The 16,271-nt window shown below is 33.1% G+C and overlaps 1 protein-coding gene across 4 annotated transcripts; it reads left to right on the top strand.

Annotated features, from left to right (window-relative positions):
- Nucleotides 1–5: 5 nt before the first annotated feature.
- LOC126873710 (uncharacterized) lies at nt 6–16,198 on the top strand. Of its 4 annotated transcripts, none has more exons than XM_050634870.1 (5): nt 6–154; nt 290–417; nt 2,229–2,676; nt 3,300–4,985; nt 15,988–16,198. In XM_050634870.1, the coding sequence occupies exons 2-4, from the start codon at nt 386–388 to the stop codon at nt 4,962–4,964; spliced, it is 2,145 nt and encodes a 714-aa protein (XP_050490827.1). In that variant the 5' UTR covers nt 6–154; nt 290–385; the 3' UTR covers nt 4,965–4,985; nt 15,988–16,198. The 4 variants fall into 4 exon arrangements, with proteins under 4 accessions (XP_050490827.1, XP_050490826.1, XP_050490828.1 ...); XM_050634869.1 differs by lacking the exon at nt 15,988–16,198 and adding an exon at nt 7,480–14,066; XM_050634871.1 differs by lacking the exon at nt 15,988–16,198 and having other exon boundaries at nt 2,235–2,676; nt 3,300–14,066.
- Nucleotides 16,199–16,271: the final 73 nt, after the last annotated feature.

The raw sequence follows: 16,271 nt of genomic DNA, 5'->3' as shown, positions 1-16,271 counted from the left end.
CACGATTTTACAAAAGAATGAACCAATGAAATGACGTCATTTCTATGTGTGTGTGGAACCTGCATGACGAGAAACGGAAACATTGCCCAGTCGCTCGTTTCCGTCTTCCCAGTGCCTGTCAGCCATTACCGCTCTGCTCGCCGGGTCTTGCAGGGTAAGTTCGCCCGAATATTCTTAGTTTTTTTCATTCGAATACTTTTGTCATTCGGCATGAGATTATTACGAAATAAATATATTCTTTTATATTTTCGTTTTATTAGTCTTCTTGTATAATTATTTTCTATCGCAGGTATAACTGGTACAACTGACATAGTTCCCGAAAAATCGAAGATCGTTCTTACGGGATTGGTAGTGTGTCAGCAGATTCTTCCGAACTTTTGCCGAAATGTATAACAACAGTTATTCCAATCGTACCAGGTACGTTACGTTAAATTCTGCCTTTTAAACGTGCAATATGACAATACCATACGTTGTGAAATGTTGAAACTGGAGAAATTTTTTTTTTGCGACTTGGTGTTCACCATTTTGTTCGTGGATATTCTCGACCGCAGCTTTTGCCGAATCGCTTAATTATGAGTCGAATTAACAATCTCGTATCGTATGAAAATTCATTATTCCGAAACATGGTAGAACGGAATTTGCGTACGTAAAAGATGTATTGTATTATTTTTTAATAAAATTAAATGCGACATAAAAAATAAAATGGCGCTGTCATTATCTAATGGAAAGATACTGACAATGGTAAAATTAAAAAATAAAAATTATATTTGAAATAATATGTATTACCTGATATCCTTGTATCAAGCCACCATCTTATTGATTTTTATATCAGATTGCTATCTTGTTACATATGCTTTATACAATGAAGCACATTAATATTGGCACACTTTTTAAAACAAAATAACATTTTAAGAATTGGACCAAACGACGAATTTTTTGGAGAAATAAGGATTAGTTTACTAGATAACGTGCCAAAAAGAATTTTGAAATAGTTGCAATCAGTAGAAATCGCGAAGAAACAAATAAAGTTTGCTTTCTGTAAATTTTTTATGTGATTCTGTAATGAAAATTTAAACAGTACGTTTTGTAGATTCTTCTCAGTTATATACATGTTGAAAATTTCATTGAAATGAGTAATGTTGCTATGAGCGTAAACGGTTAAAGATCGCGATTTTACACGACTTTCGTTCTATAGCTGTAATAAATCTATATTCTTACACCTTTTGATGTCTATGGCTTGTTTCTGTATCAATCGATTTCGATGAAATTTTTAGCATGTGTATAGCTGAAATAGATCTATAAAACGTATATTTTAAATTTTCATTATAAACTCAGATAAAAGGATTGTAAAAAGCGGCCTTTACTATTTTTTTCGCGGTTTCGATCAGTTGGAATTTGTTCAAAATTTTTGTACATTTCATCTAATAAATTAATCCCTCTAGCTTCCCGAAAATCTGAAATTATATAAAATCTCAGAAAGTTATTATGTTTTAAAGGGTTTTAATTGAGTTTAAGCTGATGCTTACACTATCATATATAAGCCTTTAAACACCTCTAAATTATTAAAAGTATGTGAAGTATGTTTCAAATGAAGCTCTTCAATCTAATTTTTACTTATGATATTATCTCAGCTAGCCATATATAGTTAGTAGATATTGATAAGAACAACAGTTAAAGTGTTTAGTATAAATAAAAAAAGTTGCTTCTATGGAAATACTTCATTTAAGTGACTTAAGTGTATCTGTTCAATGTTGAGATGTTAAAATGATTGGAATATGTGTTTCCAACCATGTTCTGAACATTTTTATAGACTTTATATATAGTAACTTATTTGTTAGAGATAAATATGAAACTTGATTAATGAAAGTATATTCCTTTGTCTTAGTGTTCTTTTTAATTTACTTTACTTTACCTTTTTTGTTAAGTTTAGTTTTCTTTTGTAATTTAGCACAACATCTGATCTCAGCTGTAGCAAGATGTAACAATTAACAGCAGAAAAATATTCTTTCATAATAATCTTGAAAATGTAATGAAAATATCAGTATTTTGGTTGAACTGCACCAAATGTCCAAATATTTCTGCACTGTAGTGTATGTTCATTGTATATTTCATGTTAAATATCATTTATTATTCCATATCAATGGTTTATAAACTCATTATGTAGCGAATATACAACATATGTTAAAAGACTGTTAATATCACTTGAAAATGATTTAAAAAAAAATTAGTTACAGACCCAGGGGAAGTAGAGACTCTAGCAATCGTAATGGAGGAGGAACATATTGGAACAGCCAGCAGCAACAGAAAGAGAAGTCACTTAAGAAGCAAGTCCAAAGAAGAACTCCTGGAGATTCATTGAAGAAGCCTATATGGGATCTGGCTAAATTACCAGTGATCACAAAGAATTTATATATTCCACATATCAATGTTTTAAAAAGATCAACCGATGAAGTTACCAAATATCACATTGGTAAAGAAATCACTGTAAAAGGAAACAATACTCCTTCTCCAATTCAAGCGTTCGAAGAAAGTAACTTCCCAGATTACGTGATGGAAGAAATTAGAAAGCAGGGCTTTGCTGAACCAACAGCAATTCAGGCACAGGGCTGGCCAATAGCACTTAGTGGACGCGACTTGGTTGGAATTGCTCAGACAGGATCTGGAAAAACTCTAGCTGTATGTATTTTAATATAATTTATTTATATATACAAATTTTTAAAATATTTCAGTCTCAAAAAATAGTAATTATAATAATGTATTTGACATTTCATTGTTTATTGAGTACATAATAATTAGTATAGTATTTGTATTTATGAGATTTATGAGCTGACTGTAATATTCAGTTATATAACACAAGTTAAAATAACTACAAAACTAATAGTTTTTCAATATAAGTAGATTAATAATTTTTTTATGAAAAATCTTGAGTATATTAAAAAATATTTGAATGTAACCGTGAAAAGAAATTGTTGTTTAACATAATGTTTGTCCCTCCAAATCAAACAATTTATTCCTTTCACATTTTTGAGTATTGTAATGTTTCTGGTATTTTTTGATACATTAAAAGTAACGAATATATCATCTTGTAACAGAGTTAGTGAGATATCCTGTATATATATCAATTAAAATTTTTAATTTGGTACTATAAATCATTAAGGAAATAATACATAAGTATTAAAAAGGAAAGCATAGAACTTTATTTTGTTTAGGATTAAAATACACACCTTCTACAAGGTATTAAGGCAAAATGTTTTTAGTTAGATAAATGTTAAGAAAATTTTGTTGTGGATATTTTTCAGTATATTTTACCAGCAACCGTACACATTAATAATCAACCACGTTTGAACCGGGGAGAGGGGCCGATCGTTTTAATACTTGCCCCAACAAGAGAGTTAGCTCAGCAAATTCAATCCGTTGCTAGGGACTTTGGTTCCTCCTCGTGCATTCGTAACACTTGCATTTTCGGTGGTTCCCCGAAAGGACCTCAAGCTCGCGATTTAGAGCGCGGCGTTGAGATATGTATCGCAACTCCCGGTAGACTGATCGATTTTCTCGAGAAGGGAACCACGAACTTGCGCAGATGCACATATCTTGTATTGGATGAGGCAGATAGAATGTTGGATATGGGATTCGAGCCGCAAATTCGAAAGATCATTGAACAGATTAGACCTGATAGACAGGTATTGATGTGGTCCGCGACATGGCCCAAAGAAGTGCAAGCTTTGGCTGAAGATTTCCTCTCAGATTACATTCAAATTAACATAGGTTCTCTGACATTGGCTGCCAATCACAATATTCGTCAGATCATAGAAATTTGTCAAGAACACGAGAAAGAAACTAAACTTTCAGGTCTATTGAGAGAAATTGGCAAAGACAGAGGAAGCAAGATGATTATTTTTGTTGAAACGAAAAAGAAAGTGGACGACATCACCAAAGCTATTAAACGAGAAGGTTGGCCAGCTATCTCTATTCATGGTGACAAATCACAACCTGAAAGAGATTACGTGTTATCCGAGTTCAGAAACGGAAAAACAATGATCCTTGTTGCTACCGATGTTGCTGCTCGTGGCTTGGATGTCGAAGACGTAAAGTATGTAATTAATTTCGATTATCCGAACAGTTCTGAGGATTATATTCACAGAATAGGGAGAACCGGACGTTGCCAAAGTGCAGGTACAGCATATGCTTACTTTACACCTAATAACGCTAGACAAGCGAAGGAACTGATTTCTGTTCTGGAAGAAGCTGGTCAGACGATAAACCCTCAACTGGCAGATTTAGCAAACTCGATAAAACCTGCATATGGCAAGGGCCGCCAACGTTGGAGTCACTCTCGCTCTAATAAGGATAGTAGTTCAACTGGAAGTCCGCGAAACAATAGCAGCCCTATTTCAAACAATTGGCAAGCTCAACATGTTCAAAGTACTCAACATAATAATGGTAACAGTCAAGAGAGGACTGTTGTACGCCAACAAAATGCATACCAGACCAACCGCCAGAATACTTTCCAATCTAATTATCAGCAACACCAACAACAGTCACAGCAGCAACAACACCAACAGCATCAGCAGCAACAACATCAACGACAATCGAATACTTATACCAACAGCTGTCAAACTAGCAATAGTTACCAAGCTGGCTATCAGAATGCAAATATACCTAGATACCATGGAAGAACAGGTGGTTTCCAAAATAATCGTTACCATAATCGCCAGAACGCATACAGCACTAATCAAACAGCTGGAGGACAAAGCGTGTATTCTATGCCACCTCCGTTCATGATGCCATCTGCTGGTGGACACACAGATTCAGGAATGCAGAGCCTTGTAAACAATAAGTTTTTCCAGACAAATCGTCCACCACCGAATACCGGGGCATGCGCATACCAGTCGATGGGATACAGCCAGTTCCAAGCTGTGCCGCCGTATACTTATCCTTATCCGCCTACACCGGTACAGCAGTGACGCATTTCAAGGTATAAATCGGTAAGAGTACAGGCTAAGTAAAAAGTCGGATTTTCCTGTTTATATCGGGCCCACTAAATATTACTATTTGTGTAGATGGTTGGGTCTCTTTTGAATATATAAGTACCATAATCTTTCTTCTTTTCTTTGTCATTTATTGTTTTTTTTCTGGAATAGTGCCGGTTAAAACTTATAACGAGAAATAAATTACTTGGGCTTATTTCAAAGAAAGAGAGAACATAGAGATAGTATAGTCGAATAATTTATTGTTCTTTATTGGTGAATATAAAAATTGAAGTAATACTGCGAAACGTTCCAAAGAATAAGGAAAAAGAAAAATTGAAAAAATTAATTATTACGAATCAGTAATCCACGAGGCACATTCCAGTCGAATTTTTTGAAGTAGTAGTAGTTATTTAGCAATGATACATTGATATAATTAATACTGGATGTAGAATATGACCAGCAAATATAGGCTTGTAGCTATGGTCATATCCTTAAGAAAAGTAATTAATCTTCTGCGATAAAACTATGTAAACGTCATTTAATGCTTTCCCGAAATGCACGAAACGTATAGAAGGGGCGTGGGTTAACGTTTTCATATTTGATAATTTATTTATATTTTGCATATATATATATATATACGTATGTACAGGCAACGCTCTTCAAAATGTAAGGCCTTTTGCATAAAAATTAAGCCGTACACCCGTTTTTACAAAGCACACGACAAATATAAAGAAACATCGTGTCCTCTGTTCTGTAATGAGACCGGGTGTTTTGTGTCTCTTTGATAATAGAGGGTGAAATGGTTAAATCTCGTCAGAATTAAAGAACTTTGATGAACGATAAATCCCAGCATAATTATATAGCGTACAAAAGTGAGTACTTCGAGATCTATCCTGGACACCGGTGTCTTTGGAACAAATTCAAAGTTTGAAACCGGTAACGGGTAAGAGAAAGGAAAACTTGGGCTTTAGGGGACAACTTAAATTAAGCATGTAGTCACAATGGCTGTGTACCTCGGCGCAAAGTTTGATACCTTATTTTTATAATATATATCGAAAGTAATTTGTTGTTAAACCAACGAATGATTATACGAAGATAAAAAAAAGTAAGAGAAACATTGTTGTTTGATGTTTATGCAATTGGCCACTGAGTGGTCTTGTCCTTGCGCGACCGTGTACAATGTATAGGTGCACGCGCCAGGCTGGCCGCGAATCGAATAAAATTTAGTTGTACCTGTTTTTTAGTTCGTGCTCACTGAAATTATTGCTATTTTTTAGGGAATGATTCAAACTATCCGAGAGACATTTTTCTATCGTAACGTTCAAGCTATAAAAAGTAATGCGCTGCCGTGAACGTATGTATATTGAACACAGAAACGCGTGACGAAAGAGTTTTTAACTTATATATATGGTAACGATCCATGTGTTGTATATGTATATCGCTATGGCCATTACGAAGCGACCCTCGAGAAAATTTCATGTGATATATGAAGGATGCTAGAAAAATGAAAATATAAATTCATGCCGTGATAGAAGGCACGAAATCGTTTATCGACAGCGCATAGTGAATTTTTTGCGGGCCTCCAGATTACTCTGTACACGTCACTACTCGAACAAACGAATAGCAAAGAAACTAAAAAAAGAGCCAACAGAGAAGAATGCAAGACTCGAAATATACACTCGAGCAAGGACTCGTTTGCGAACGACATTATTGTGATAATTATACGTAACGCTTTCGTGAAACGGTCTCACAGTTCGTTACTTAATTACGCACAGTAGAAAATGTTGTGAAGCAGTACGTGTGCACAATACCATTTTCCGGTTGATTCACAAAAAACCGCGCGTCACACGCATACTTCAAGCGGATTTTGCTCGATAAAAGAGATTGAGAAAAAAAACTCTGTCGATTCGTTTCTAGGTTTCCACGTGGTAGTCTTTATATTCTTCTTTTGCTGAGCCGATAAATCGGATACATTTAAAATGTTGTTTGTGGTGGGGTCGCGAGCAGAAGTTAGGCATTCGCGGTATATTGTTTGTATTTGCCCTTTTGAACATTGTGAATGCTTACGCTCCTACTGTGTTGATCTGACTGCAACACATTGCGTTGTCAGAATGAATAGTGATATAAATAATAGGAAGCGTATGCTACGAGTATTAGACAATTCTGAATACTCATACATTGCGTACGCCCTCTATTAAATCATCTATCGCTTTGAATTTTTCTTTAAATCTATCTTTTCGTCACAATTGGTCAGAAAGATACTAACATTTCTTTTTTTCAGAGATTATAGTTTCGTCGTAAAGTTAGAATATATAGTCTACTCCAAATAGCAGACATTATCTTAGTGCAACTGTACATCTTGGAATTCCATTATATTGCAAGCGATGTATCTTTCATGCATTTACCAATTACTGAGGCTTTTAGATACACTTTGTGATCTGTGAGAATTTAATAGATGAATTGAAGTTGTGTTTTATTTATTAATATTTCTTTTTCTCTTTCAATCTAGGTTTTTAAACTTTCACTATCTCCTGAGTCAATCGAAGAAGGTAGTTGGGTTGTTGGAGAGCAGAAAGGCTGCTATCAGTTCAAGACACTTGTTCAACCAGATGAGAATTACACTCTGTTCGAGACTGAACAGTCGCTTCCGTAACTCTGGTTTAAAACTTATCAGAATCTTACATTCTCTGAGGACAGCAATATTATAACATATTCTCTGTTCTCTGTATATGCTGTTCTCTATTCCAATAGTGTAGACTTCTAAATGTTTCAGAAAGCCTCAGAATTGTAACCCTTTCAGCTGTGCTGCATTTGTTTCCATAAATTAAGATGAGATGAAAGCGAGAATGAAAATCGATGACTGAATGAAATTCGAATATGCATATCTTTTCTACAATCTTTCTTAGAAATTTTTATGTTATACTTGGCTCGAAGTACAAACGAAGTGGACACAGGACAAACACCGAACATTGGGCAGCAAAGGGTTCATATCTTTTACATTTCAATTGACAGTAACGTAAGAAACTTTGTGTTTTTATGTTTCTTCCGAACAAAGCAAACGTTTTAGCGAAATGCAGCTTGCATTTTGAAAATTGATAGTGGGTGTACGCGTAGCTCTGTGATATGTAAGATGTAGCATATTTATAGATCTACCTATCGCGCATCACAATTAAAATAAGGAACGTATCTTATCAGTTTTATACATGGTATACAAATCATGTGATCCTAAATGACGTGTACTGCGAGAGCTCGCTGTCTACTTTAAGGGAAGAGAAACGAAAGTTGTTAGGAAAAAACGAAAGATCAGTATTCCTTTTATTCTTTTATTTTTTGCGTTTGCCGTGTGAATTCGTGTATTGTCAGGGTAAAGAACAGATAGAAAGGGATTGGAAGATTGGAAAACTTCTATTATTTCTGAGCGTTCTATTCATAAATATCTTAAGTCGTACTTTTTCGTTTCATTATGTAGTCCGACAATTTCATCTCCTACGCGATTATATAAAAGCGTAAACATGATGTTCTTCGTGTTTCTTTTTTTTCTCAATTATCGTGAAACTGTTTCTTTTTATTTTGTATGTCTGTTTGTTAAGATATAGTCTTCTAATACTTACGTGTTTGTTGCTAGCAAAGAAGTCCGTGAAACTTCAGTACTGCTCAGTTATGAATATTTTTGTTAATTTTTCTTTTGTACTTGTTTTTTTATTATTTACTTTAATGAACAATTAGAAATCTTATACTCACTTGTATTCGTACTAAGTCCAGTGTCACGGGGACTGTTCAAAAATGGTGCGTATTCTTCGCATGGTAGGGCATGCGGTATAATTTTACTTCTAGGGAGCAAAATCGAATCTTCGAACTATTACTTTCTTCCTACTAGTCGACGACAATTATTCATTCTTTCTTTTTTGTATTATAATTTCGTTTCGACGCGTTGTTAGGGAACGTCCATTGAATCGTACTTTTAACGTAATTTCTAACGAGATCCAGTCATCTTTAGTTAATACCGAGAGATTCCCCGAAAAGATCTTGCTCCTTTTATTGTTATAAACATGGAAGAGCATAAAAGGAACTTTCATAAAGTGTTCCATAAACTCTTGCAATATTGATGAACTCGAACGTCTCGGTCTAGGATATATTTCTAATAAACCGTATATATTTTTTTAATCAATCACCAACGATGATGATAAACGCCGAACGAAGGTGTGGGTAGGTGAGGGGTGGTTTTTCAAAAATATCTGTGACGCGCCTTCCGTCTGTTAATCAAAGACGAAAGGGTTCGATATATTCTCGTGAAATCTTCACGTTTGCATTAAGCACTCCGATCCAGATTATGCTAGTTGATCGAACATGCAATTTTTTTCTGTTTGCGTACTAATATATTGTTTTTTTCCCCTCAACAAAAAGGAAAACAAAAAAAAAGGATCAACGAAACAATAATTGGCACAATGTTCTCCACGCAAATACAAGCCGACGAATGAACGATTAATGTCGTCGAGTTTTCTGTGCCGTACGATCGTTGATGATACTAAACATAGCCTCGGGAACATGAGTACCTTTTTAATGATTAATGCTGAACGCTGTGATATCGCGTACATAAACATTTTTATTATTATAAACATAAATGTGCATATTATAATGTTAAACAAAAAAAAAAAATGAAGAAGAGTACTATTCTCCTTTATATGTGAAGACTGAATCTCGCCAACTTATACACAGGTTTAGCAGCCGCAGATACGTTCGTATACTATGTAGACTACAGATAGACTATTTGTACATTATTAATTATAACAATATGTTTTACGTTGGTAGTGCCGTATGGGGACGGTACTATTATGTTATAGTTCGATAACGGGTGCGTGTTCGTATTGTGCATTTTCTTTTCATATCGAGAATTAATTAATCTTCGGTGTTTCATGATGAGAAATTCACCAGATATTTCGCGTTTACTTTTCGTAGGTGTTGGAATAGTTGCACGAATCTGGTTTCCTATTTTTCTTTCTTCTGTATTTTGTGATTTTCGTCTCTCGATTCGAATCGAAGAAAGGATTCGATCAAGAAAAGGAAAAAACAAGAAGAAAAATCGTTTATTTGGTTTCTAACGATTGCTTGCCACGTTTCGCTTCTTTTCGATTTATCAATTAGATCGTTCGTGAAATAAAAAGGGACATTACAACAACAACAATACAATCCGTTTCATGATAGTTCCTATATTGCATTCTTCTTTGTAACGTGAATGAATTGCAGCTTAAATTTTGCTAAGATGAGTCAAACAATTATTTTCCCACATTTTATCTGCGTATCGTTCTGTTTGGTTAGAGAAACAAAGCTAAACTTGCGAATGTTTTATTGGTGTAGTCACATGTGTGCATTGCCAAGTCTGTAATTACTTCTGCGACTATGTCACGGTCGTTGCCGTAACATTACCATTACCTTTCATCAATTTCTCGAGAAATGTACTACTTAAAAATTGATGATCGTGTCACGATTCCATGTCATGGGTTAATCTTATGCGCGAAAAATATTTTTCTTCCGCTATGTAAGTTCCAAAATAATTCTATTTCGAAATGGAGAAGCGAATACGATATTAAGATTAATTTTAGGAAAACCAAATTTATATCATTAGTCTCATTATTTATCTATAATATTAATGTGTTTCTGTTTTGTTGATGTTGTGAAATATGCGTGAAAAATGATTAATTGTTTTTTATGAAAAGTGATACCGTTCACTATATAAACGGTAATATCGTTTGTTTGTTTCCTGTTTTTTTTTCTTTAACTTTAATAGTAATAAATTTAGTTTCTTTTCTAATGTCGAACGTAGACTTGTTAGTGTATGCATGAGTGTCGAACACTGCACACTGCACGACAACAAAATTTACTGTGCAAGCTTTTACGAAACTGTGTGATGTAAATACAGTTTACGATTCAGATATTTATCATTTTTAAAAAATGCGTCTTTTAATGGTGGTACATATTTAAGCCTGGGCTATTTAAAACAACGGGAAAAAACACAGTACCTTCAATCAATCTTAATGTGTGCTGAGATCTTCGAATCAACAAATCTTATACATCTCGTCTAAACTACAATGATTCCATTAGAGAAACGTGTACTGAGATTTGTATCGATCAATAAGTGAGTGCACAGAATAACGTTAAAAATTTCTGTGATGGTGTACACTGTACGAATTGATTTCTTAATTTATGTATCATGTTCTAATGTTTTGTGAAGATTACAAAATATTTGTTAGATCTGCGTACACCTGTTTCCATAATTATTATGTTAGTGTTTTGTATATGTGTGTTCAGCTTTTGTAATTACTTGCTGAACAACCAAGTAATTATAAAAGAAATTGTCTCTCTTTTTCATGTACATTTAACCCTTTTACTGAAAATCATTGAAATTACTAACATATTAAAGATTACCTGTTTCATTGAAGAAATAATAGTTATTTATTGTGTTTTAATAACTTGTGACAATTTACTAACTAAAGATTTAGAATATTCAACAAATTAATTTATATATTAATAATACAGTAATGTATACATACATATATCTTACGTAACAAACATTAAAAATTCATTAGTATTTCATAGTAAAAGACTTCATAAATTAAATATATCAGGCAAAGGGTTAAATTTTTCAAATGATTTCGATTCCAATGTAAATGTAATTCATTGTTTTCTTTGTGTGAAAATGTTCGCATTTTTCATGATTGTTCTCAGAGTAGTGAAACAAATACGAATCCGTCGTACTTCGTCTTTCTGAAAGCGCATAATATTTCGTATTCAATATATTGCCAAACTTATTCTTGGAGTCGAAAATTGTTCAAATACGAGGATTCGAATATAGGTATAATTTGTGTGATATCACCAATGGTACTAAGCACTTATTTCTTCCAGCGAATCGTAAAAAACGAAAAATGATCCTCTCATAGGACGTGAAGCGCATCGAGACGATATTAAGAAAAAAAAAACATTAAAGATGTTATAGGAATTAACGTGATCGTTGCGAGGAAACGCAGTTACAGCACGGTAGACTTCCTGTTGTTGTAATAGTTCATTTGTTGATGCGTTTGTTCTGAACGCCCATTAGGAAAAGAAAATGGTATTAAGAAAAGGAAAGAAAGAGCGAGTAGTTTGAAAAAATAAAATAAAAAACGCTAAGAAAAATATAATATGCTAAATTACGGAGAGAAAAACCGAGAAACTTGATAATCTAGTAACGCGTAATTTTAGTCGTTTCTACGAGATCAGAAAAAGTTAAGAGAATTTCAGACCGTCAATGATGTCAGAAATGGCGAACATTTAAAGAAAAAAAAAATGAACAAATAGGTATTCTGTTATTACGGCTTCATTGATTCATCACGCCTTACAATATGAAAGAGCTCGGCCAACTTTCATCAAGTGTGTATACAAGATTGCGAACACTCTTAGATCCGAAACAAAAACAAGAAAATAAAAACCGCTCCTTGGTCGTCCTCTAATAAATTAAGATAAGAGGAAGTGTTTGCTCTAGAATTGTTCGAACTGCAGCACAGAAGACGGCATACAACCGTGATTGCATTCTTGTTGAATATAAGGATATACGAAGGAGGCATGCAAGGATATATGTATATTTGCGTCAATTTTATGCGTAAAAAAGATACATTTATCAGTTCTTTATATAAATATAAATATATATAATATACTATATGTTTGTATATACAAAAATATACAGACATAGATTCTAAAAAGTAAAGAAGATATTCTATCAAAGCAATGCTGTCCATCAAAATTGGAGACACTACATAATACTTCTTTGTCTTTCGTGAAGGTTGTTACTAATGGACAAAGAAGCTAAATGTTTGTAATAGAGGATAATTATTCTTGTTAATACGTACTTGTTGTATATCCGCTTAGTGTAATAATATTAAAAATCTATACCATATGGTGTAACAGGAGACGAATAGGAGGAACGTGTTTTTTAAGTTATTGTATCTTTATTTTGGACAGCATTGTTTTCAAGGATAAACGAATGCCATAGAATATTCTGGACGAATGAAAAAAAGTGATCGCTTATCACGTTATTAACAGATTCACTGCTGCCTTATATTTCATAATTTTACTTTTGTACTGACTGTGTAAAAGTACATTCAAAGGAACTATCACAGTGTACACTTGCCATGATAAACTTGGCAGTGAATGTGTTAAAGATGACAAGTAATCTAGTCGGAATTATTCTGTCGTTAATTGTGACTCTTGGTGGGTGCAAAGGTATATTGAAACTAATATCTTTTTTATAGTATAACAATATTGAAATATGATTCGAACATTGTTGTACGTAATACTTTACTGGAAAAATGTTTTTGATTATTCAGATATATTTATTTTTAGAATTCTGACGCAAAAAAAGGAAGAGAAACGAAGATCTCTAGCGTTTTGTACCGAATAATGTTCACACTCGACACGAAAATGTTATTTTAAAACGATATTTTAAGAAAACGAAAGACCCAGTGTTAGCAGTACAACTAGAGAAACAAAGTTGTACGAATACTTTGTTATCGTTTTGATTCCTTTGTTCTATATTGTCCTCCATTTTGAATCCATCGAGTGAACGCGGTAGAGATATTCGTCGTCTAATCGTATAAGCCGTTTTACTGCAGAATTACTAATTTTTACGACCAAAGAGAGGTAACACAAAAATTTTTTTCTTTTCTTTGTCCATGACACAACTGTTTAAAGTGGAAAATAAATCAATAGTTATATGTAATGTGAATATTTTAATGCAATCATCAGTGAGTGATAGGAAGCAACTAACATTTGTTAAAAGTACCTTAGAATTAATTATTTTATGGATCGCTCATGTTTAAATACAATTTATGGTTTCGCCTGTGTAGAAACAAGAAGATTAAAGAGCATACACACATTATTTATATAAGGCAGCGTATAAGATGAACAATTTAAGGAAAATGTGGCATATATGATATTAAATAATATTTCTGTATTCAGATTCTCTTCTGTAGGTTTCATTAAAGTGCATTTCTTGTATGTTACACAGTATTATGATAGAATGTAAGAATAAATACTGCAATAATAAACTGTTTGTTTCTCTGTCAATTTACGAAACTTATTTAATATCCCCTTTATAAAGTAAATGTTATAGCACAAACCGAGACGATAGATAATAGGCATATTTCGTTAGAAAAAATTATTGCAATTATGAATTAAATTTGAAACTTTAAATAATTCATAGCTACGAAATTTATGTTTTATTCTATCATCGAAGGCAGATGCCTGTTAGTTAGATATTATAATAACGACAAGTGTTCCAGTAAAACATTAAAATTTCGACTAAACATGTGAAGGGTGGACATAATAGTTTAGCGTGTGAGATTAATTTAATTAATTAATGAGTAACACCGCTCACCGTCTTTATTTTTCTCAAATTGCATTCGTTCATTTATGAAATTTGTTCTTTTGCAATTAGTTGATTCTGTTTGAACGCAATTTATGGTTTCGACCGAGTAGGAACAGAAAAAACAAAGGGCATACTCGAATTATTTATAAAGAATTTCAGGAATGTGGGGGTAAATGACATTAATAATTTTTTCGTTAGAAAAAATTATTGCAATTATGAATTAAATTTGAAACTTTAAACAATTCATAGCTACGAAATTTATGTTTTATTCTATCATCGAAGGCAGATGCCTGTTAGTTAGATATTATAATAACGACAAGTGTTCCAGTAAAACATTAAAATTTCGACTAAACATGTGAAGGGTGGACATAATAGTTTAGCGTGTGAGATTAATTTAATTAATTAATGAGTAACACCGCCCACCATCTTTATTTTTCTCAAATTGCATTCGTTCATTTATGAAATTTGTTCTTTTGCAATTAGTTGATTCTGTTTGAACGCAATTTATGGTTTCGACCGAGTAGGAACAGGAAAAACAAAGGGCATACTCGAATTATTTATAAAGAATTTCAGGAATGTGGGGGTAAATGACTAATAATTTTTTCGTTAGAAAAAATTATTGCAATTATGAATTAAATTTGAAACTTTAAATAATTCATAGCTACGAAATTTATGTTTTATTCTATCATCGAAGGCAGATGCCTGTTAGTTAGATATTATAATAACGACAAGTGTTCCAGTAAAACATTAAAATTTCGACTAAACATGTGAAGGGTGGACATAATAGTTTAGCGTGTGAGATTAATTTAATTAATTAATGAGTAACACCGCTCACCGTCTTTATTTTTCTCAAATTGCATTCGTTCATTTATGAAATTTGTTCTTTTGCAATTAGTTGATTCTGTTTGAACGCAATTTATGGTTTCGACCGAGTAGGAACAGAAAAAACAAAGGGCATACTCGAATTATTTATAAAGAATTTCAGGAATGTGGGGGTAAATGACATTAATAATTTTTTCGTTAGAAAAAATTATTGCAATTATGAATTAAATTTGAAACTTTAAACAATTCATAGCTACGAAATTTATGTTTTATTCTATCATCGAAGGCAGATGCCTGTTAGTTAGATATTATAATAACGACAAGTGTTCCAGTAAAACATTAAAATTTCGACTAAACATGTGAAGGGTGGACATAATAGTTTAGCGTGTGAGATTAATTTAATTAATTAATGAGTAACACCGCCCACCATCTTTATTTTTCTCAAATTGCATTCGTTCATTTATGAAATTTGTTCTTTTGCAATTAGTTGATTCTGTTTGAACGCAATTTATGGTTTCGACCGAGTAGGAACAGGAAAAACAAAGGGCATACTCGAATTATTTATAAAGAATTTCAGGAATGTGGGGGTAAATGACATTAATAATTTTTTCGTTAGAAAAAATTATTGCAATTATGAATTAAATTTGAAACTTTAAACAATTCATAGCTACGAAATTTATGTTTTATTCTATCATCGAAGGCAGATGCCTGTTAGTTAGATATTATAATAACGACAAGTGTCCCAGTAAAACATTAAAATTTCGACAAAAGTTTTGAATCGTATGTGTCATTGTGTAGATACGCTGGTGAGAGATGGCGTCGACCGGATGTAGAGGTATGGCCACATTGGCAACGCCCGTCGCTATCTTTACTATTCTCAAATTGCGTTCGTCAGACAATTAATATAATTTACATATTGTTATAAACTGTATTATGAATTATTGTGAATTATTGTACATTATATATATATTGCTAAAATAAATAAATTCTACATTTAGTGAACAACGAATCCAAGCCTGTGTTGTCAGGTTAATATAGATGGCGCGGCAGTAGCCGCTTGGGGTTCCTTGTAATGGACCTCG

Source organism: Bombus huntii, chromosome 15 (assembly GCF_024542735.1).
Source record: "Bombus huntii isolate Logan2020A chromosome 15, iyBomHunt1.1, whole genome shotgun sequence".
Classification (NCBI taxonomy): domain Eukaryota; kingdom Metazoa; phylum Arthropoda; class Insecta; order Hymenoptera; family Apidae; genus Bombus; species Bombus huntii.
This window is presented reverse-complemented; position numbering and strand designations above follow the sequence as displayed.

Bases quoted from the DNA above. Each gene is read 5' to 3' on its own strand.
- LOC126873710 (XM_050634870.1), top strand. From the start codon at position 386: ATGTATAACAACAGTTATTCCAATCGTACCAG. The intron at 418-2,228 runs GTACGTTACGTT...AAAAAAAATTAG, and splicing joins AGTTATTCCAATCGTACCAG to TTACAGACCCAGGGGAAGTA. The intron at 2,677-3,299 runs GTATGTATTTTA...GATATTTTTCAG, and splicing joins GATCTGGAAAAACTCTAGCT to TATATTTTACCAGCAACCGT.